The sequence below is a fragment of the Thamnophis sirtalis genome, unplaced genomic scaffold (assembly GCF_051295495.1).
Source record: "Thamnophis sirtalis isolate CommonGarterSnake01/CBP01778 unplaced genomic scaffold, rThaSir2_p1.2 scaffold_7, whole genome shotgun sequence".
Taxonomy (NCBI): Eukaryota; Metazoa; Chordata; class Lepidosauria; order Squamata; family Natricidae; genus Thamnophis; species Thamnophis sirtalis.
In genome coordinates this window covers 19,340,491-19,365,168 of record NW_028261387.1, presented here as the reverse complement: position 1 = coordinate 19,365,168, position 24,678 = coordinate 19,340,491, and the positions used below count along the sequence as shown (strand labels likewise).

The following is a 24,678-nucleotide window of genomic DNA, read 5'->3' as shown; positions in this document are numbered from 1 at the left end:
AAAGCAACCCTTGGGGGCAGAATAGGAGAAGGTCTATCTGCTATCATCTGAAGTATCCAATGCTTATCAGATTGATGATCCCAAACCTTAGAGATCAGTTGACTTTCCTTTGTTGTGTGTTTTTTTTTTGGCTTGGTAAGCTTTGGTAGCTTAGTTGCTCTATCCACTTGGCTGTGTTCCTTAACTATCAGCTTCCTCTGCTCGTAGGAGGGATACTCTAGGGCTAGGATTTCAAAATGATTCCTCATACTCAGAGTAAAAGAGCTTCCAGGCAGTAGATAACTATGCATTTTTAGCTGCTTTGTCATGGCTTCTGGGGTGCTTGGGGAGTTTGAAGCATCGGGCTGTCATGAGTTATCTCTTCCCCCTTCAAAGAGGAAGCTCTTCCATGTGACATGCTTCTCCTCTCCTCAAATATTTTAGCCACAAGAGGGTTGAGTGTGCAAATTCTTGCTAACGCTCAAATTATAATAGACTACTTGAAAGGGATGAGTCCAGAACTACATCCCCACTTAACGTTGGCATCCACTAAAAGGTTGTGAAACCTATTATGGCAAAGCTGCAACTGTATCTTGGCTCTTAAAGGGAAAAATGCTGTTTTAACATTGACCTTCATTCTTAGTTATGGTTTGAGGCCTAAACGACCACCCCACAGTCAGCCATGACAACACAAACGTGCCATACATGAGCCACGGTGGCGCAGTACTGCAGGCTACTTCTGCTGAGTGCTGGCTGCCTGCAATTTGGCAGTTCAAATCTCACCAGGCTCAAGGTTGACTCAGCCTTCCATCCTTCTGGGGTGGGTAAAATGAGGACCCAGATTGTTGGGGGCAATATGCGGACTCCGTAAACTGCTTAGAGAGGGCTGTAAAGCACTGTAAAGCGGTATATAAGTCTAAGTGCTATTGCTAAGTTCCATTGCTACATGCAGTTACATTATAGCACAACTCCTCCCCACCTCCTTTTGTACTTTTGTCCTAATATTGGATGCAGATATGGAGTTGTGTGATCTCTTGCTACCTCTTGTCTTCTGTAATAGGCACTTATGGATTGGGGATGAAATGAAGACAACGATGTGGAGACATGGCAGAAAACAGGATCCTGAGATTTATTGGTGGACAGAGACCCTAAATCTCCTTGGAAAAGAACGGGAATGCTTGGTTACTCCCCCCCCCCCACTTAATGGTTAGGAAACACAAAGTCTCTTTCCTTCCCCCTCTTGCAGGTGTAGGGCTTGGTTCTTTGGCAGAGCCAACGGAGGGCGGAGGCTTTCTTGGAAAGGGCTACCATCTTCCCCACGGGAAAGTTGCAGTGGGTTGTTAAGAGAGTCCGAAGTCAGAGAAAAGAGCCAGCCGATAGCACGTGTGACGGCTTGTTTTTTTTCCGCTGAAAGGGGCGGGAGCGTGGGCAAGCCCGGCGGTCTGAGAGAGCGGAGCAGCAGCCTCCCTCCGTCTTTATTAGTAGGGTGAGCGGGAAGCGTAAGAAAGAGTCGGCGCCGCAGCGATCTGGTGGGTGACGGCGATGCCCGGGGAACGAGGCAACATCGCGACCATTGGCGGGACCCCACAGTAAAAGAGCTCCTCGCTTTGCCCTCCAAACTTCGCACTCCCAAACTTTCAGGGGAAAAGGAAGGAGAGCCTCGGGCTTTGGAGAAGAAAGCGGACGCCTTCGCCGTGCTTGTGTGGGGGAAGACTTCTTGCGGACTCTCCAGTTTAGTCCGTCCAAGGCTTCGTAAGATCATCTAGCCGTGGCTGTGACGGGACAATATCAAACGCGGCTGCCTTACTGTTAAATCAGTGCGGTGAAAAGCGCTCGCGTGGTTTTAGCCTCCGGCTGGCTCTTTTAAATCCCGCCTGTAAGTGTGCATTGTTTTGTTTTTACCTTCTTTAGACTTAGATAATTGGGTGACTAAAGAGACAACTGACTGTCCTATCTGGTCAGACGCTTGAGGGTATAAGAGGATCCAGGATTAGGCTAGGTAGATTCAAATCAAATCGGCTGAATCGAGACTGTAATCCAATTCCGCTTGCTAGGAAAAGAATCCCATTTAATTTAATGGGATTTGCTTCTGTGGAGTCCAATGTACCAGTGGGAGGAATGCAGAACAATATTAATTCTCTTACCAGAAGAGAATCTCATTTCCCTTCTGTCTCCATCCAAACGTTTCAAAGTCTACTTTATTTCTCAGAGTTCATCGTTATTTACACATCAGTTGCCGCCTATTTTCCTTTCTGTTTTTCTTTTCCAGACCTGCTTCTTTTTTCCTATTCTTTTATTTTGATCCTTTAACTATCATTATTCCACCGCTTAGCTTGCTAGATTAACTGATTGCTGTTCCCTCAATAGCTCCTTGCTTTCTCATGTCACATCTATAGATAAAAAAGATATATATATTAAAAAAAAACAGATTTCTGCAATAGTGGCTGGTTGATCAATTATATGCTATCAAATTGATGTTGATTCTTAGCGACTGCATAGACTTTCATTATGCAGACTAATGAATCCTGAAATCTTTCACGTTTTTGGCACTGCAAAAGTATTTCCTTGATGTATTTCCAACAATGATTTTCATTTTTACTCCTCCGGCAACTTAAAATAGGTTCCAATTTTGTTCATGCAGTCCTTGTTATCCATTTTAAATTATTCTGTCACCTTAATTGTACTTACTGCTCACTTCATATTACCTATTTTCACAATTCAAATAAGTGTTCTCTGGGACTTAGACTAGTTACTGCAGTATACCGAACTATATGAAGTAAGTCTGTTCAAGAGCATGCCATAGTCTCACATATATGGATAACTCTGGTCATTTTACCCCAAAGAAGCTTGGCAACTTAAATAATCTGCTTAAAAATGCTGTTCTGTGCATTAATTTTTGCAATAATATGAAATTTGGTAATATGATATCTGTCGTTTTAATTAGGTTTCATACAGCTTTGAATTCAAATTAAAAATTAAATTTGCATTTAAAATTTATGCAGAGTACTTTTAATTTTTTTTAAGTGCTATATTCAAACAGAAGCAAAACTGGAATTACTTATGAAAATGCATACTTATATATGTTTCTTTTCCTCTATTTAAGTAATATACTTTTCATCTGTTTACATTATCCTCTACTGGTTTAGTATAAGTTACATACTTATAGTATTTATTTGTCAGGCAACGTAGACTATTGTATGTCTGGTATAATGCCAAAATATTTAATATTTGTTTCAAGTTGTATAGAATTCTTCCTCCATTGAATAGTCTTTATTTTAAAACTGCTACTGTTTTTTTTTTTAATATTTGGCATGGCTGTATAGGTAACTAAATTTTACGAAGTTTAGTAAGATCACCTTGTTTTAATGCTCAGATTTTACTAGCATAAGGCTATATGGAAGCTATAACTTTGTTTTCTAAGAAATAAAGAAAGGGGAGAATCAAATAGTGTATAATGTATATGAGCTAATAAATGAAGGACTGATTGAGTGAACTGACCTAGCCAATTCATGCAGAGACTTTGCTTGGCCATTAAATGCTATTTGGGACAAAGAATGACAGTAAAAGAATTTTACTGTCATTTACAGTAAAAGCATTTAAAGGGGGGGGGGAGATAAGTTTGTGTGTTATTCCCCCTTGTTTATATTTAAATTCGTATTTCTTCTATAAAAGTGTTTCACTTAGCTTCAGATTCATATGGCAGAATGTTTTGTATACTAAATAAAATCCACTTAACAGAATTCCAAATTCCTACAAATGTAGAGTATGATTTTCATTTCTCATATAATTTAGAGTTTTGAAAAAACTGTATTATTCAGTATTTCCTCAATTACTTGAAATAAGATGAGATTTTAGTTTGATCTATTGTGTTTCTGCTCTGTATTCTCAGTGTGTTTTCCTGATTCCTAGATTAGAACATGGTAAGGAGTACATGAACACTGTAGCAAATGTATATGTGGTATATCGTATACTAGAAACATAATATGTGCTGAGTTTACTATCTATATATTAAATGTGGTAAAATTTATCTGTAATATTGCACTGATGGAAGGAATAGTATGTCAGATCTTGAACAGCCACATTTGGAAGCTGCATAATACATAGAATAAATAAAAATAGCAGGCATCGAAGTTGTTTTGCCCATTTTTCTCTTGCTCTCCTAAGTGCAATTAAATATCATAACTCTTCCTTTGCACATGCCTAAATATAGACTGTAGACTTCTATAGGCATTTTGTCTTTACCTCAACCTGCAAGTTACACTTATTTCCAGTGCAAGAAACATTATAATTGTTGTAGTAGACTGGTTCACATTTATTTGTGAAGCAAATTGATCAGTCAGTTTAATCAGTGGTTATTTGCTCTCCTACTACTTCCAATTTCTTCCTCTTACACGTGTGACATTTTGAGCAAATTAATGGACCAGTGAAATCTGGAGATATGCTGGGCATAGAAAATGCTACTTTATTCTTATTTAAATTTATACTTTATTAGAAAGAATAGGCCAAACTGAGAGTATAAAGCAATATATTCAGTTCATTGCCAGTAGTTGAATGCTAATTATTTGAGACACTTCTGTGCACATCTGTTAGCCAGGAAAGGCAAGTTTATATCACCTATTGGTTCTCCGAGTGCTGCAGACCTCAATAGAAGAAAACATGTTACTTTCCAGAGAATTATCTGGAAGGGCCGGAAAAGAGTCTGCTCATACTTTACTCAGTTTTATTTGATTAACTCTTAAACTTGGGCAATGGAAGGGCTATCGTCTGTCTGTCTATCTGTCTGTCTATCATCTATCTATCTATCTATCTATCTATCTATCTATCTATCTATCTATCTATCTATCTATTTCCTGTGTTATTGCCAACGATGTATTGTGAGTGAAAATGGATTGATGAGATTATAGAAAAAGTAAAGTGGAAAAGACTGGAAAACCCCCCACTAGATAATCAAATTCCACAACACGAAAAAATTACTACAGCAGTGTATGAAGCTATATAATACACTCTTAGTTATATAATTTAAAAAGGAAAGCTGTATAAGGTAATGGATATGTGTTGTTTTGGAACAAATGTTCTTGCATATTGATAACTTAATATACCATTAGTATTTATGCTAACATTTAAGTATTTCAAATTTTAAATATTCCTTTTTGTACTTTTTTCCTGCTTTGTATTAACTTAAATGATCTATTGTACTATCAGTTTTATATTTCGTTAATTTAATTCTCTGCACTGGTGTTTATGCATGTTCATCTACATTATGCCTGCCTTTGTATCGCAAGTGGGTAAGATAAAATGTATAATATTATTTATTGTATTTAAACAGTTTCTTTTACTATATTGCAGATACCGGATGATTTCCTGGCCACTGAGATGTTTTGAATGCTGAAATTTTCTTTCTAACAATGAATGATTCACAATCAGCATCCTTGACTGGAATGCCTAATATTACGTGTGGTGAAGAAAAAGTCTTCAATGTATTCTTTACTGCCACCTTCATGACTGTTGGGATTTTATCCAATAGCCTTGCAATAGTAATTCTAATGAAAGCATATAAGAGGTTTAAGCAGAAATCAAAAGCATTGTTTTTGTTTTTTGCCAGTAGCTTGGTTATCACAGACATGTTGGGCCATCTCATCGCTGGAACTATTGCGGTATTCGTATATGCAGATAAAAACATAAGGAAAGAATTATGTCAATCAAAAATATTTTGCAATTTTTTTGGTAACTGCCTGGTGTTTTTTGGACTTTATCCTCTTTTTCTGGGCAGTGTGATGGCTGTGGAACGCTGCATTGGAGTGACAAAACCAATATTTCATTCAACAAAAATGACTTTTAACCATGTAAAAATAATATTTACAATGGTGTGTCTTTTTGCTATTTTCATAGCTTTGCTGCCAATACTGACATCAAAGAATTATACAGTTCAAGCATCACAAACCTGGTGCTTCTATCAAACATCTGATGTTAGTGATTGGGAAGATAGATTTTACCTCTTACTTTTTTCATGTTTGGGTTTTTTGGCCCTTGTTATTTCACTTTTGTGCAATGCCGTGACAGGAACGACACTTTTAAGAGTCAAATTTAAAAGTCAACATAGACAGGGCACATCTCATCATTTTGAAATGATCATTCAGCTCTTGGGTATAATGTGTGTCTCTTGCATTTGCTGGACTCCTTTCCTGGTAAGATCTTAATCACACAACCACTTCCATTCTCATGTTATTTATTGGTTATCTTGTTCTGGGATAATATCTTAAGATCTTGGGTTGAATATAGTGATACAAACATTTTCTAGATGAGGGTGGATGCTGACTAATATGCCAAGCTTTCACAAGATGGTTTAATGGAAGTTAGGGGGTATTTTCTTTTTCTTTTTTCTTTTTTCTTTTGAAAACCAATTCCTTAGATAATGGGACTTATGATGTCACAGGGAAGAGTGTCATATAAAAATGAAGAATATTTATCAAAGCAGGGGATGCAAACAGTGAACTGCATCACACCTTTGCTTTGAAGGGCTGTTCCATTTAAAGCTGTAATGAAATAACGACCTTCAAATATCTGCAGCAATATGGAAGGGAGCGCCAATATTTCTTGTAACAGTTGTAGTTTTTTCCTTAACAAAACCAAAATTCAAGTGGCTACTTTGTGTTTTGAAAGCAAATCCACCCATACCTTAAGTTTGTACTTACCACCAAGTACAAGTATTTACTACATGGTTTCTTCCCCAATATTTAAATAAGATGATTAGAGGGCTAGAGACTAAAATAATAAATTTAAATTTAATAAACTATAAATACAGTGAATGGTTGCAAGAACTGGGTTTTTCTAGTATAATGAAGGAGAAGGACGGGGGTGACATGATATCAGTCTACCAGTATTTGAGGTGCTGTAACAAAGAAGACAGGGGGCAATCTAATCACCAAAGCATCTGAGAACAAGACAAGAGGTTAAAGATGGAAATTTACAAACAGCGAATCAACCTAGAACTAAGAAGAAATTTCCTGACAGAATAATTATGGTAGTCAGTGAAACTGGTTGTCTTCAGAAGTTGTGGATGCACCATCACCAGAGGTTTTTAAGAAGAATTTGGACAGCCATTTGTCCAGACTGATATAGAATCTCTTGCTCAAGCAGAAGGTTGGAGCAGTAGACCTCCAAGATCCCTTCCAACTTTGTTATTCTGTTGTTATTTATGAGTAACAAATTGTAAAATATGAGGCAGACATTCAGTCTAGTCTTCTGTGAAGAAGGCATTTTATTAGCTTGATTCAAATATCACCGCAAACTATGTTTAAAATAGTTTGAACACACACATTGTTGCTAATCATCATCTGTTTTATTTGGATCTGACTTAACACATTCTAAGTAGCATATAAGGTTTATTCAACAAATCATGGGTAAGGGATCTTCAAACCTAAGGAATTGCATGGCAAACAAAGGCCACTGTTTTTATTGTAAATGTGTTGCTTTTTAGTACTTGGTTACAGAATGATAAAAGCCTAAAAACTGCAATAGCAAAAATGCACAGGAAGCACATTTAAAATAATACTTTGTTAACTTTGTGTATTTGAAATCAATTCATGCAATGGGTCCCTAACCATGGATTGGCATAATATTTGAATGGCCATTATATTTTTAAATATGGAAGAGCTGTAATTTATCAGCAAGTTACCCCAAGCGAGATGGGCAGTAAATAAATAAATAAATAAATAAATAAATAAATTGTAAACATAATGACTATTTTCAAATTCCATGAAATATGTGATAACATTTATTTTTAATTCAGATGTATAAATGATTCTCATTCTCATTTATTATGTAACACTACAGTGTTTTCTGACTACAAACTAGTTTCATCAGCTAAACAGTTTCTATTTATTCTAAGAGAAATCACATGCTCTTCCTGAATAAGTATGAAATGGAATATTTTAAGACATTTCGGATTGATACTTGAGACAAATTTGACATAGAGCTTAATGTTATTTACATAAGATATGGGAAAACACCTGGAACTTGGGAATTATTAGGGACTAGGGATTGTAGGAAATTATTATCTTAAATTGCACATCCTTGTTTCTTTTAATTAAAGTAAAAATAATCTAGTACTGTTTACATTATTGGAGAGTAATGCACTATATGTCGATATTCAGTGGTTAAATATTAAGCCATAAGGTGCATTAGAAATTCAATACCACTGAATCAATGAGGACTGGATAATAACAAAAACTTTCTAAGTCAGCAGTAATGTTTTTTTTAATCATTAATGTAGATGAGGGTACATCATAAACAGTGTCTTTAAAGAATGTTCAGCAAGAAAAGAGTGATAAAAAGAAGCAATATGTTTGTGCTTAGAAGAATTTGCCAGATAGCACCAAGTGGAAAGAATGTCCTGTTAAACTTCTATCCACAAAACATTATTACGATATGAATTAACTGTATGGCAAGAACAACCATATGCAGCATATATGGAAATATGCAAGTTGTTTGATTAAAGAGAGCATGAAAGATTTCATTGTTCAGTATTTCATGATAATCTTAACCTTCTTAAATCTTTACACTACAGTACTTTGATCATTCTTATTGAGGCTAATGAGAGTTCAGCCCAGATCATAATGACAGAAATGCAAAAGTCCCAATTACAATACAAGTTTTACTAATAGTAGAATTACCTATTTAATAAATTATATCTGCTTTATAAAAACAATTTTCTTTGGAAATCAGTTAATATTGTATAATGCAGAAATATGCAGTCAAGTGTTAATCTACATGTAGCATCAGTCATATGAAAATTAAGCATGTTCCAGCTGGATCAACCATCACAAAATAAGTAAAGTTGTTTTACATAATAAGGTATTAATACCCACTGTTACACTTTTAGTTTGAAATAATTAACTGTAAAAATAATTGAGTAATTCCATGCTAGGTTTAAAAACCAATTTTTAATCTTGATTACATTATTACAGTGACTGATTCTGTTTTCTGTTACCTAGTTATGAGCAAGCCCTCTCTATACTTCTTTTATCATGAACGGATTATTAACTATTTCTATATGTAGATACATTTGGTCATAATCCAACAGCACTTTGTAAGTACAGCAGTACCATAATGCATTGCATCTCTTAAATCCAAAAGTCCTAGCCTACTTAATAGAAAGTAGAGTACTTTATATGGCAAAGAGCACTGAACATAATTATCCTTTAATTGAAGGAGAATGACCTGGGCAAAGAGTTCTATTTGTGGATGGACATCTGATTTCTCAGTACTTAGAATGCTTGGTTTACAACTTTTATCCTGATGTTTTCTTAAGGATTTTATAAAGTATAGTCTACTTTCACATTTAAGATTTCATTATATTTTTATGGTATTATTTTCAAAATAATCCTGTTTTATTTTACAATAGCATTATTTCATTCTTCATTTTACATTTCTTTCTTTTTTACCCCATCCCACAAAAATATTAAACCAAGCTTGCTTTACAGCTAGTTACATTTTTCCAAGTTATTCTTTAGGCAACTGAAGCCTTTACTGAAAATTTCTATTCCTTTAAAAACTTGAAAAGAAAATGTAATCAGTAGAAAAACACCTTTCCCATTAGATGCTTTCTTACTTTGTTACTTGTAGCAACTCAAGAGCACTTATAGAGAATCACATTTCATTCAGACAGGAAGAGATTAATAATGTGAAAGTCTGGCGTATCTGCTGGAAAAAAGAAAGTATTTGAAGAAACATCTTCAAGGCAGCTCTTCTGTAAGATTAAGAAAAAAGGAAAGGGAAAATATTAATTTGATATTAAAGAAAGTCTTAAAAGTAGTCACCACTATTCTTATTTCTTCAGCTGTCTGCTTCAGTTTAATATTTCCTGAAAGAACCTCATTAGGTGCTTTCAAAAGAAAAGTCAACTTTTCTTTTAGGAAGGCATCAATACTCCACAGGATCTGACACTTTCTTCTTAATATTTTTAAAGATTACGATCATTGATGTACCCTTATTACTTTTTCACACTTTGTTTGCTTCACATCTTGGTAGAAAAAGGAAATCTCTTGATTATCAATTCTATTAGAAGATTTGAAATACTGAATTTAATATTTTAAATATTAAATAAGACAAAATATTTTCTTTAATCGTGTATGGAACACATCCTCTAATAAATAGATAATTCTTTAATATGTTTGCTAATGCATAAATATTGCTTCTGGACTTTTTGTACCTTTCAGGTTCATCTAATATCATGTAATTAGTAATAATTTCCTTCCTATGAACTGGCAATAATAATTGCTGCCATTTTTCATTCTGCCTCTCATTTCAATCACAGTTAAGTTAATAAGTTTATGTAAGCAGTTTTCTAAAATGTCTTACAGGCAAATTACTTTGGTAGACTTAGTAAAACTATATAATGTGGATCTGCAACTAACACTCTTTTTTGAATGTCAAAAAAAATGTTTTGGGAGAACATGGCTGAGTATTTGCTTTTGAAATTTGTGGATTTAAAGTGCTTGTTGCTTACAGTAAAGCCTTATTCATATCATAATCAGTGATTTTTCCCCAGTACACAAAGGGTAGTGGGAAGTAATTACTGCCATTCATTAATTGCATGTTATCATCATCTTAGATGTAAAGTCTTTTTTTTCCTCTCATTTGGATGGTATAGAGCAGGAGTCCCTGACTCCCAGTCCATGGACCAGCACTGATCCATGGCATTCCAGAAACTGGTCTGTGCAAACAAGGGAAGCCCCATCTTCAGGATGCAGGCAGAACGCAAACCCATGGCCTCTCCGGTCCATGGAAAAACCTTTCTCCATAGAATTGGTCCCTGGTGCCCCAAAGGTTGGGGGCCCCTGATATAGAGATGCTATTTGTGAACACTGGATTCTGTGTGTTTGTATAGAATTGTATCTATTTGTCCAGATACTAGCAGAGATTGTAAATTGTAATTGTATTGTATAATTACAATTGCATTGTAAATTTTATATAAGAATGCACACCCTATGCATATGAAGATAATTTGGCCAACCACAGTATTTTTAATGAGAATAATGAAAATCACTGATTTCTCTATGCCATTAATAGTTATTATTGCTGTTGTTATGGATATAGGTGTTTTTTAAATGGGCAACTTACAGGGAATTATATTCACTATAATTTTCATTGTATCATTTGCAATTATACAATTGTATATAATTGTAAATTACAATCCCATGTCAGTTTCCTTTAAAAATGTTATTCTGTCTCATCATAAGAGACCTATTAAAATTAATATTAATTTTAATACAGTGCAATATTTTTAAAGAGTATGGCTCAAAATCAATGGCACAATAAAACTCAAAGAAGAGCCTATCATTTCTGATATCTTTTCCCCCAAATCAACAGCATAAAACATGCTGAAATTAAGAAATAATAATATATCTCTTTATGAGCAATTCTTTGATTATCAGCAAAGCTATCTGCAGTGGTGGGATGACTTCCAATTGGCAAAAACGTCTATCTTATTCTCCATCCTATTTCTATTTCTCTCTTCCAAAAAGCAAGATGCTTTTGCACGTTTACTTCTGCCCTCTGTTCTTTCCAATCAAACAACAACTAGTTGGCTCCATAAAAAGCTAAAGTGTCAAGAAAAAGAAGAGTAGGAAAAAGGATTAAGTGCTAGCTTCTAGTCCTACTTTGAGTGGTCCCTCATTGACTAGTTGTACGATCAATGCCACCAGCAGGTATTCTACGCATCACCATAAAAATTATGAAATTGACAGCAATACTAAGGGGATCTCAGTCTGGGTGAGTTCCAGGATACACCCATGAATTCAGATGCCTAGATTTTAATGTTTAAGGCTATATAGCTAAAATTTGCCTGTCACTTGTTCTTTGGATATCAGATATAGCCTGTGATATATTCCTTAATTACATCCTATTTGGATGAAACAATGTGTTCTATAGTGAGATGTAGAACTTCAGAATTCTGTGGTAAAGTGTCTTAGATGTTGGCATCTCTATTGTACAATATTTCCGTATACTCCTTTTTAAAAAATCTTCTTTGAAACTGATACCATGTGTCCATTGTTATTCTTTACCAGATCAATTTGAGGTTGCAAACTCCTTCTATCTTGAAGATCCTTTGGAAAAAATGTCTTTGTTTTTCTATGCCTGTTTCAATCTTCGGTATCTGTAGAGATGTTTTAATACTGTTTGTGTCTTCTAGCAGTTGTCTGAATTAAGACAGCTGATTTTATAGATAATTTATTATGATAAAAAATGGTAATATTTTCAGATAAATGTAGTGCAGTTGGGAGCTGATAACAATTCTTCCTTATAATTCTGTTTATTATAATTCAATGGGAGAATCCTTCTTCTAGTTCCTATGGAGACTCAGTTACTTGGATTATATGAAAGTACCTCCTGTGGGGTAACTTTGCTATCTCTATATAAAGGCTGGTCATCATAGCTGTTTACTATCATGCAAAAGACAAAATACTGAACTGAATACTATGACCAGGCACGTTTATATTAATTTTTATTTTGTATGCCTTTAATTTTCCAGACTTATTTACAAATAATTTTAAAAGTAAAATTTATATTTATCTCTGTAGATTATTTATTTTAGTAGATACATATGCATTTTTGGATCAGTTAGAAAACCAGATGTTGAACATTTTAATAGTCTTTTATTTAGATTGTTAAACTTTTTATATAATCTTCAATTTTAATTGCTTTTTGGCTCTGCATGATATCTTCAATCATAGGACTCTAAAACTTCACCCAAAGCCATAGAGAATAAGGAAGATGACTTTGATCGGAATATTCAGGAACCATGATCTAGGCCAAGGGTGTCAAATGTGCATCATCATGGCAGTGTCACGTGATGCATGGCCAGTGTGTGATGCAGCTGGCCTGTGCGCTGCAAGTTTGACAGTCCTGATTTAGGCAAAGGGGTTGAAACATTTTTTAAAGTTGAGAAGAACGACAGAAATTGGCTCAGGCAGATGCCTTCCTACATAACAATCACTTGCAAGATTTTGTTATTATTACTAATCTCAGTAAATGTAGTTTTAGTTGTTCTGCAGAATTGATTTTCTTTTCTGATTTACCTAGTAGGACTGACACACACTAACTTCTTATATGTTTAGAGCGTGTCTTAAATTATTATACATGCTTTCATCATATTTGTGACATCTATTGAGAACATCATAATTAATAGAAAAGTTAAATCCAAAGTATTTCTTATTGGCAGTCGAGAAGATAATACTTGCCCTTTCCCGGTACTAAAAACCTAGATTGTTGGAAGTTGACTGCTATTAATGATGGTCATACAGTAATCTTCTCCTCCTCCACACAAGGAGAACCAGAACTCCAGAAAAGCCAACTGGTATTTAGCTGTTTTTATAAATGCACAGAATGATAATTTCCAGCTATTATGTAGAATAGCTGGAGAATACCATTTCTACTTACAAAGTTTTTCAAACTATTTTCTATGTTTTCAGTGGCCTGACTTTAATAGTAAAGTAGCCTTTATCCCTTTCAGAAGAATATAAGTATTTAATTATAATAATCTATCATTGTGTAGATTTGATGCAAAAAATTACAAGTTGGGGAGTATGGCATTTGCAAATAACTTCAAATAAACAAAATGGAAAAAAATTGTAAGAAAGAAGAATGTAGAAATTAAGAGTAAAATAATTTTGTAAGGGTCAGAATTAGAAATGAACACAAAAGATAATTATAGGAATGTAATTCAGTATGTAAGCAATACTACATTATATTAAATATTCTTCATCTGATACTAGTTCATAAGCAATATGATCTCTTTTCAAAAAGAGATTTTGATTCTTTATAGCAACTTTAATTTTTAATGGATTAATTTTTAATCCATGATGGTTCAAATCCAGAACCAGTTCCTATAAAAATATATCTAAAGTAGTTCCAGATATTCAACTATTCCTATTTTACTGTTAAACCAAATTACATGTATTATTGTTAAAAATAGTAATATATTTTTGACTTGTTTTTTTTCTGATGAATAATATAACTTATTTCATTTTGTAGGTAATCATGGCTATTATTGGGATAAGTGGAAATACCTCAGAAAAAACAGTATCCTCTGAAACTATAATTTTTGCTCTTCGAATGGCAACGTGGAATCAAATATTGGATCCATGGGTATATATTCTTTTGAGAAAAGCTGTTCTTCAAAAATTGTATGAGATTGCTAGAAGATTTTGTGGAGTACACCTCGTTCATTTGTCTACATGGGAACTCAGTTCCATTAAAAATTCTTTAAAAGTGGCAGCCGTTTCAGATTCACCAATTAGTTCCAAGCTGACAAATCAACAAATCAGTATAAGGATACCATAAAGTGAAGCACAGAAAATGATTAAAGTAAAGGTTTATAATTGAAACCCAAGAAGTGGCTCCAATTATAGATAGGTCTCAATCTGGAATTGCTAGTACAAGATGCTTGACTTGTGAATATAAATAATTTTTTTTATTGGACATGCACAGCCATATCTAGTGCCAAAATCAGGTAGTTCTAGACTTACAAGAGCTTGTTTAGTATTGTTCAAGTTACAGTGGCACTGAAAAATATGATTTATGACCATTTTTCATAGCAATAGCAATAGCGCTTGGACTTATATATTGCTTCACAGTGCTTTCCAGCCCTCTCTAAGCGGTTTACAGAGTCAGCATATTGCCCCCAACCACTTGGGTCCTCCCTTTACCCACCTCAGAAGGATGGAAGGCTGAGTCCACCTTGAGCCTGGTGTGATTCAAACTGTCAAACAGCAGTCAACAGAAGTAGCCTGCAGTACTGCATTCTAACCACTGCACCACCATGGCTGATGGCTCATAGTTACAACATAGTTACGATGACAGTATCCACATGATTGTGATCAAAATTCAAATGCTTGACAACTGGATAACGTTTATGACTTTTGCTATCCCAGGGTCACCTGGGACAGAAACATTCTGACAAACAAAGCAACCTTTTGCAACCTTCCAACAAATAAAGTGAACGGGGAATCCAGGTTCATTTAACAACCAGGTTACTAACTTATCAACTGCAGTGATTCATTTAACACCTGTGGCAAGAAAAGTTATAAAGTGGGGCAAAACTCACTTAACAATTCATGTATTTCAGGAATTTCTAACACAAAAAAAGGGAGACAATGATTATACATAAAATTATTAAAAATGTTAAAAAAACCTCAATAAAAATAAGATTTTAGCGGCTGTGAAATAATTTTGAATGAAATAGAGATTTAAATGTTTGGGATTTATGTTAAAATGAAACTAAAAACATGTCATCGAATGTAAATGCTTAACAGCAGAATTAAAATAGATTGTTCTCGAAAATGTTTAGTTCTGTTAACACTTCAGGTGGGAGCAGAATGAAACAAGGGCAAGCATGAAAAACTAGATAATTAAGTGACTTAGTGTTGAATTTTACAATGGATGTGCAGTGAAATTATGTAAAAAGCATTAATTTTGAAAATGTTCCTTGTCTTGTTACTATAAAGCTTTTGCTGTTTTTTTGCAAATATTTTATCTAAATCTTATAAAACAAATGGAATATTACTTCCTAGATTAAATAGCCCTGCATTTTGGATTTTCTGAGCAGAAACAAATGTATATAAATTGGTATAACATGATAAATTAATTGTGTAATCTGAAAAGTCCACCCTACAACTTTAATGGTTACTAAACAATTGGATGCTATATTATATTGATATTTTGAATTATAGTCATATGATTATACAATTACTTCCAAAGTATTTTTAGTGTTTAAGACCACGGTCAATTCACATGTATGCATAGAAAAGTTGTATAGCATATATAGTATTATATGTCAAATGTTAATTTAGGTTTAATTTTACTGTTATTATTTCATATTATACTTTGCAGGCTCATCTTATTAATAGATACACAAAAGTCAAACATTTGCTGGTTTTATTGAAAGTAGATTCAGGCAACATTAATGTGAAGAGTACATCATACTTGGTTTGATAAAAGAATGCATTGCATTTAGTTTAAATCATAATACTTCATGTTAAATGTAAAATACATTAAATATGCACAATAAATTTAATTTTCAATACACAAAAGATTAAATGGAAGCTTTTTATACATATTAATATATTATTAAATTAACAGCTTATTAAATTGATTTACACATGTATAAATACAGACTCTTAATAGAACGTATATATGTTCTCTCTGTTTCTTTGTCTCTCCCTCTCTCTATCATAGACCTTAGCTGTAAATTGTTAGAAGTTAGCATCATGTCATTGTTTGTATATAGCTTCACATAGTTTTGTATAAAATGTCTGTATAAATTTACAGAATAGAATAGAATAACAGAGTTGGAAGGGACCTTGTAGGTCATCTAGTCCACCCCTCAAGCAGGAAACCCTACACAATTTCCAGACAGATGGTTTAGATTTAGTAAAGTTCTTAGGATCTCAGGTAATCAAGTGCCCACTTTTTTCCTCACTTGCACTATGTTGTAGTTTTGTTTAAAAAGCAAAACTGGTAAAGATAATTAAAGTAGAATTTTACAGAATGAAATCAGTGTGCTAAAGAATGCCAGTGCTGCTATTGCTATTATCAGTAGCCTATAATATTTTATTACTATTCATGTCTACATGCTGGTCATCCAAAAGAAATATAGGCAGTGTTAGGTATACAAGAGAGAAATAAAGAGAAAATGCAAAACTTTATTAACAGTTTTCCAAGTTTAGGCCTGTACAATTTCTAACCTACCATACTGAATTATCTCCATCAAGTGTCTCTATTTTTATGTTCCAGAAAAAGATCTTATTTGTTGAAGTCTAAAGGTGGTGAAAGATATTTCCCAAATTACTGGTGTGACAGTGATAGAATAATCAAATGTTAACATTTAGATGAAGAATTATAAATATGTGGGAGATATCCGAATCATTTTGTTATCATTTCCAATTATGTGCAGCTTTCTTGAATAAATATCATCATCTGGTATTAGGAGAGAGCAGGCTTGATTCTAAACAGCAAGATTACAGTTCAGTGATAGGGCATGTACTTATACATGGAAGGTATTAAATTTGTAGTATCTTCAGGGAAGGCTGGAAAGGGGCTTTTTCAAAGATTTGTGAATTGCTGTTAATATAGTAAATACTGAGCTAGATGGACCTCAAATCTTACTTGATATAAGAAGCCCTCTAATCTATGTTCCTATAACAGATTGATACTATCATTATACAATGCAACCGAGCCCCCTCCCTTTGCTATGATGTTTGAAACTCAACTTTTGAAGATAGAGTCCATGGCATTACAATGTTATATCCAATTTACGGTACATAAGAATATTTCTATTTATTCAGTGGTACTTCCCCTCTACAGTACTTAGGCCATGCATCTTGCAAGTCTCTTCCGGGTGCTCTCCAAATTTCTGGAGTAGTTTTGGGAAGAGGGAGAGAGATGGTTTAGAAGAATCCGTTATTTTATGGATTTTATTCTTTCACTATAATAATTCTTTTGGACGAAAACCTGCCTAGTGTGTTTGAATGGTTGGATTAATCTCAGCGACTATGATTGATGCTCATCAATAATGTGGAAATCTTCAGAAATGAAAAGAGTAAATGATATTTAAATTTGTGGGCTTGGAGATGGGTGTCAAGTGAATAAATCTATATGTAAATTGTATGTATTTTTTCATTCTGGCTGTATTGTTTTCATTCTGTATGTATATTTCTATTTATAAATTGTATAAAATACAGAGTAAATGTATGATGTAGTGCCTCATTAAATTTATTATAATGTGCCTTTATTGTTATGATGTGCTTGGAATAGCAAGGGAGAATCGCAAATGCTGAAAAAAAAGTCACACTGTGAAAGTCACAAAAGTATTACAAATACTGGGAAATTTATTGCTGACTGTATGGTTTCAGTATTTAAAGGTGACTGCTAACTTTTTGTGGTTGCAAATAAAGCTATTTAATATTTGCTCCTTTTGCTGTTTTGTCCTTGGAAACAAAAAGAACATAACACTATTACATTCCACCAGAGTTAGGTAGAACATTTGATCATTTGAATTTCTTTTTCTGTACCTTTCTCACTCAACTGGACAACAGAATATCCAAAGAACTTGCATGTCCAGGACACAGACCTAAATATTTTCAGAGTTCAAACTGTAGTTGGATTTTACATTAAGAAGTGCTATTTTAGATACACTATTTTTTTAAATAAATAATATACTCTTCATTATAAACAAATATATTAGAGAAAAAGATTTTAGCCTAGTCTTGAATTTCTGATTTTCCATGTGCGGTGTGGGAATTCAAATAGAGCATTAAATTTGGCTAAATGTTACCCATTAACCCTTTTAAAGGTAATAAGAGGCTCTTGATATTTGTTTGCTCTTTACTTACTTTCAATTAATAGATTATATCTAACACACATGTTGTTCTCTTATAATTGGGGCCTCAGTGAACCAGGCCATGGAATACCTGTCTTTTTTTCCTTTATGTATAAACTCTGGAGATTTGAATTTGTGACAAAATAATGGATGCAATAAAACCCTAGAAGACAAAAATAAAATTAAATCTTAAATCAGGAACATTAACTAAAAGTGACAGAATGAAATGCAGTGAGGCAATTGCAATCTTTTTCACTTAGGAAACTAATTGATGTACAGCTATAAGACATAAAATATTTGGTTTGGTAATAGTTTTGAAAAAGGTAGTAACCAGTTGCAAACTAAACTGAGTCACCAATTCAATGTAACTATATTGTATCATAAATACAATTTTAAAAAATCAACAGAAGTACATTTTCTAAATTATGGGAAGTCATCATTTATCCATTGCATTTTGATGAAACCACATGTCAAGTTTAGTGTGCATTTTTGGGCACATTTTAAGAGACATTCAAAGGCAAACAGGTTTAGAAAGGAAAATTCCAATCTAATTTAATGTATGGTAAGTTAAATGAAAAGCATAAAACCAAAAGATTATTCCATCTTGTTTTTAATAAATTCCGTTTATGTTTTATTAAAATAAAACATTCCTTGAGGGCCACATGGAGAGTGCAAGTGAACTAGCTTTATGTACAGTCTCTAGGTCAGGCCTGACATGAACAGAGACAGATCCCAATTCTCTCTTAAGTGATGTGTTTGTTTGGATCCGAGCAAAGATGCCCAGTTCCCCCCATAAGGCTGGGAACGAACTATGTACAATAGTTCAGCAAGCATTTATACTTTATTGCATTGCATAAGTAAGGAAAAACACACTCATTAGAAAGGAAACACATATTAGCTATGGAACAAGACAAATATTATAATAGTCTTATCACTTCCTCTCAATTAGTGAACATAAGCAATTTCAGCAAAGTTTATTTAAAGAAACTATTGTGATTTCCAGAGAAGCCAGAGCAATTTCCTTTTAAAGCAGTGAGGTTGAGATTTATGGCTGGTGAGGCACTGACACAGGGATTTCAGACTTGTGGACTTCAACTCCCAGAATTCCACAGCCAGGCATGCTCAGTTCCGATTTAAAGCGACAGTATTTGTTTTTCTCCTTTGCGAAAGTTTTCCTTCATTCTTTTTCTTCTCCCTCCCCTCCTTCCTCCCTCTCTCCCTCCCTCCTCCCTCTCTCAAACAGACACATGCACACAGAGAAGTTGGATCCCTCTCTCACTCACTCAATCTCAAACAAACACAAACACAGAAGTTGGATTGGATATATTTTCCAATGGCTTGAAAGCAGCTCCTCTGCCATACCCCATCCCCATTCCCCTGCTGCCTTCCGAGCCTTTGATTGCAGGTGGAGCGACGTTGCCTTTAAAAACTTGTAATCACTGAATACTTTTATCCAGGTGTGTGTGTGTGTGTGTGTGTGTGTGTGTGTGTAAAAAGGCAATGTAGCTCTACATGCAATCAAACTACACTTGGGGAGGGATCTACACTTGAGGATGAAGTTTGAATTCCTCCCCCTCCCTCCAGCCCACACACGTACCTTTTCCAGCTGTTTCAGAGAGGATTTCAACTCTGCTCTTGCCTGCCATCTTGAAAAGAAAAAAATTGTAAAAGGAAAAAAGCAAGAGCTGAGATCAGGCTGAGCTAGTTGCTGCCAGAATCACCATGTGGATGACTCTGCTTACCTGTTTAAAAAAGCCTCTAAAAAAACGCCCTCTACAGGAGGCAGGAGAACGACGTGTCTCATCTACATAAGGAATTTTTCGGCTTTTTTAAAAAAAGATTTTTATTAACAAACATGTAAAATACACACACACAAAAATAAGATGTACACCACATTTATACAATACAGTGCGAACAGGAACTTCCTGTTTTTTATAATAGCAGTCATCAATCGATACCGCTCACCTTATATTATTTCCCCTTCTATTGTATTTCATTTAGATTTCACCATTCTTAACCCTCTTATTTTACTCATAATTTTTATTTTTGAGTGTTGTTATATTATTTCATTGATTTTTGTTTCTTTCCTCCATCCACCTATACTAAGGGGACCAGATGTCCCACTTTTGGTGGGACAGTCCTGATTATTAATAATTTGTCCCGCGTCCTGCGGCGTTTCAAGTCCCGCTTTTCACCCGCTCTCCTCTTTTCAAAGCACACATAAAGTAATTAGCAAAGGGTGCAGGATGTTTTTCCCTGTTGCACAGTGGAACGATCCTTGCCCTCACCGGAGAGCCAGACAGATGCTTTTAAAGGGCGGATGCCATGCTTCTGGAGTGAGGGTGGTGGCAGCTCCAGCGGCAAATTTAGTAGGAAGATTCTCGCTATGGCTTCCACCCGGTGGCGGCCATGAACGGCGACCGCAGCCCCGCAGGAAGGGAGCCTTCTGCCGGCACCCCTCGGCTCCCAACCTTCCTCAGGGGGCACCACCAGGCCGGCTGCAGGTGCTCCGTTCCCCCCATCCCCACCCCCAGATCCCCTCCAGCCGCGGGTGGGCAGGCGCCACTTCCTGGCTAGAAGTGCGGTGGTTGCAGCCCAGCTTGCAGAGCCCCTCGGGAGCCACATGCGAGGGTTGCTGTGGGGCTGCCCAGGTCTGAATGCCAGCGAGCTGGGCCATCCACGTGGGCACGACAGCCTCAGAGGCCCCCCAGGATCCACTGCCTTAGCTGCGCTGCCTGTGTGACCCTGCGCTGCTCTCCCCGCACCCTGATCGGAAGGCAGTAATCCTCCCTGGCAGCATTTGCGAACCGCCTTCCCCGTGGGCTTTGTGGAGGGATTTCTCCATGTTTTGCAGGAATCCGCTTCTGTCGCTCGGTTTTATGCAGCTCCGCCATTTTCCAGGGCTGTGGACTGCAAGTCCCAGGATCCGGGATGCGTCGCCTGCTGGCTGGGAATTCCGGGAGTTGAAGTCTGAGGCTAAACTCCGAGGCAGCTTCCTTCCCACGAGCCCCAGACCCCCAATATCCCCGGCCTCCCCTCCCCTCCCCAATGCTTCCCCCTTGACCAGTGCACAAGGGTCTGAGATGATTCAAAGGTTTGAGAGTTTTGGCTCTCCGGTTTGTCGGCTCTTTCACTTTCCTTCCTTTCCTCAGATCCCTCTGTCTGCTCTGGTCCCTGTCATTGCTCCCACCCTCCTCCCTGCCAGTGTTTTAAGGCATGCAGGATGCCAGTGAAGTGAAGCAGGCGGAAGCATTTAACAGATGAGTTGGAGGATGACCAAAGTTGCCCCCTGTGCAAGACCACAGGAACCCTTCCCTCAAGCTGATGGTCAACATTTGCGGGCACACTCTGTAAGTGTCTCTTGCAGAGGAGCAGTGGGAGAAAGGCAGGAGGCTTTGCTGTTAGGGCTTGGAGTCTCTGCAGAAACTGAAGATGGAAAAGCCCAATACAGAGGATTTCAGAGGATCTCTGCAATAAAAACATTGAAAGGTAAAGCCGCCAAGCTCCCGCCAGTGCCCCGCCCATGGCAGCAGTGCCTCCCCCTCCACTTGGAGCACCTGAACTGGGCACCGCATTACCCCTGCCCCCTCCTCCTCCACCGTGCTTTTGAGGAGCCATGAGGCCGCGGGAGCCAGTAGGAAGACAGCGGAGGGGACGGGAGCAGGAAACAAAAGGCCCCATGGCTTCTCAAAAGCACGGCGGAGGAGGAGGCGGTGGCAGCAGGGGTAACACGGTGCCCAGCTCAGGTGCTCCGAGTGGAGGGGGAGGCGGCACCACCGCTGCCACGGGCAGGGGCGCCAGCGGAAGCTTTGGCGGCTTCACCTCAGCGCTAGGCGGCAAAATTTTTAATCAAGAACACACCGCCACCCCTCCATCAATGGTGTCCCGCTTTACCAATTTTAAAATCTGGTCACCTTAACCTATACCATTTATGCCATATCTGGTAGAATTCTGATTCTTCCTTTCTCTGTATTTCTTTAGTTAGTTTATCCATTTTGGTACAGTCCATAATCTTTCTTATTATTTCATCTTCATTTGGGATTAATTTATTTTTCCATTTCTAGGCAAAGGCAATCCTTGCCGCTGTAAGTATATGTAGTATTAAATACTGGATTTCTTTTTTGAATTTCACTGACATAATTCCTAATAAAAAAACTTCTGGTTTTTAATCAATTCTATTTTAACCCCTGTTATTGCCTCCAGCCAATTTTTGATCCTTTTCCAAAAATTTTTTGCCTCCTCACAGGTCCACCATAAATGATAATATGTTCCGTGTATTGATTCGCATTTCCAGCATTTTGGGGAGGTATTTGTTGAAATTTTAGCTAACCTTGATGTTGCCAGGTGCCATCTGTAAAACATTTTGTACTGGTTGTCCTTGTATGGAACTGATAGTGTCATTTTTAGATTTATTCTCCAAATTTTTTCTCATTTGTCTAATTTAATATTATAGCCAAAGTTCTACGCCCATTTTATCATTTGTTCTTTCACAATTTCCTCTTCCATTTTATACTTCAGGAGGAATTTATATATTCTCCCTATCATCTTTCTATCTGGGCTTTGAATAACTTTATCCAATTCGTGTGGTTCTGTTTCGATGCCATATAATTTAGTATCTTTATTGTATTTAGTTTTGATTTGGAGGTAAGTTAGCCAGTCAACTTTCATGTTCTGATCTGCCAATTCTTCAATTGTTTTTAAATTTCCCTGTCTATCAATTAAGTCTCTGTATTTTAGGATTTTGTTCCAGTCTGTAAAATTTGGGTGAGTCGTCCTTTCTGTTGGTGATAGCCAATTTGGGATTTTCACAGTGGATTTTTTTGATTTTGAACCATTGTTGCAGTAACGCTCTTCTGATTAAATGATTTTGAAAGTATTTTTGCGTTTTATTTTTATCATCCCATAGAAATGTATGCCAGCCTGCCTGCAGGTCATGGCCTTCTAAGGTCAGAATTCTTTTATTCTTTAGCTCTATCCAGTCCTTCACCAATGTTATTGTTACTGCTGATGCATATAAATCCCAATTTGGTAATGCTAAGCCTCCCCTCTCCTTGCTGTCTTGCATTGACTTTAGTTTAATCCTCCATTTTCGTCCCTGCCAAATGAACCTAGTAGTTATTTTCTTTAATTCTTGAAAGAATTTTTTACCTGGATTAATAGGTGTGGCTTGCAACAGGAATAGGATTCTTGGTTAGATATTCATTTTAATTGTTGCTATACGTCCCATAAGTGATAACTGAATATTTTTCCAATTTTCTAAATCTTTCTTTATTTGTATCACTAATTTATTATGATTATCGTCTTTAATTGTGGAACATTTTGCTGACAGCTAAGGATTTTTTTGGCTTTTAACCCTTGCTTAGCTCTGCTCGAGTGATCATAAAGTCAGACTAGATGAGGCACTTCGTTCTCCCACCTCCTCCTGTAAAGGGTACTTTTTTAGAGGCTTTTTAAAACAGTTAAGCACTAAGCAGAGTCATCCACTGTGACTCTGGCAGCAACTAGGAGCCGAGGTGGCGCAGTGGTTAGAGTGCTGTACTGCAGGCTACTTCAGCTGACTGCTAGTTCAGCAGTTCGGCTGTTCAAATCTCACCGGCTCAGAGTTGACTCAGCCTTCCATCCTTCCGAGGTGGGTAAAATGAGGACCTGGATTGTTGGGGGCAATATGCTGACTCTGTAAACCGCTTAGAGAGGGCTGAAAGCCCTATGAAGCAGCATATAAGTCTAACTGCTATTGCTATTGCTAACTAGCTCAGCCTTTTTCCTTTTACATTTTTTATTTTCATGATGACAGTGGCGAGGCTCTGCTTCCCTGCCTCCCCTGACTGCACGTCCGTGTTTTAAAGACTTGTTGCTGTTTCAGCTACCTCTGACAAATCTTTGCACAATCAGGCATCTGTCTCCCAATTAACACAATTCAACATAGGAACTTTCATCAAGATCACTTAATGAGAGCCTTACCAACACTAGAACCTCAGGTTTGGACATTTTAGATTTATGATGAAATGCAGCAGGGTTGTTCGCTCTGGTATCCAAGTACTTAGTTATGATGTTTTTCCTGGATTCTACCTGTTCGTCAAACATATTTCAGCCATTGCACATATCAGAATTCCATGGCATTAATGCTATTCAGAATGATGCCAAAAATTATATTGTGATATTATAGTGCAATGCTGCCCTTTGGTCCTTGCATCATCACACTGAACAGAGATTTATAGGAGGTAGAATTTGTGTCACATTGAACAGTTTTATTATTGTTCACCTTTCTGCCTTGTAGACATCTCTGAGACCTCAGAATCTAGACATGCATCTAATATTTC

General features: G+C 36.2%; 1 protein-coding gene across 1 annotated transcript; it reads left to right on the top strand.

Moving 5' to 3' along the window:
* The first annotated feature begins 1,509 nt into the window (after positions 1 to 1,509).
* PTGFR (prostaglandin F receptor) lies at positions 1,510 to 17,946 on the top strand. The gene is made up of 3 exons (XM_087719427.1): positions 1,510 to 1,855; positions 5,326 to 6,164; positions 14,014 to 17,946. The coding sequence occupies exons 2-3, from the start codon at positions 5,385 to 5,387 to the stop codon at positions 14,320 to 14,322; spliced, it is 1,089 nt and encodes a 362-aa protein (XP_087575553.1). The 5' UTR covers positions 1,510 to 1,855; positions 5,326 to 5,384; the 3' UTR covers positions 14,323 to 17,946.
* Positions 17,947 to 24,678: the final 6,732 nt, after the last annotated feature.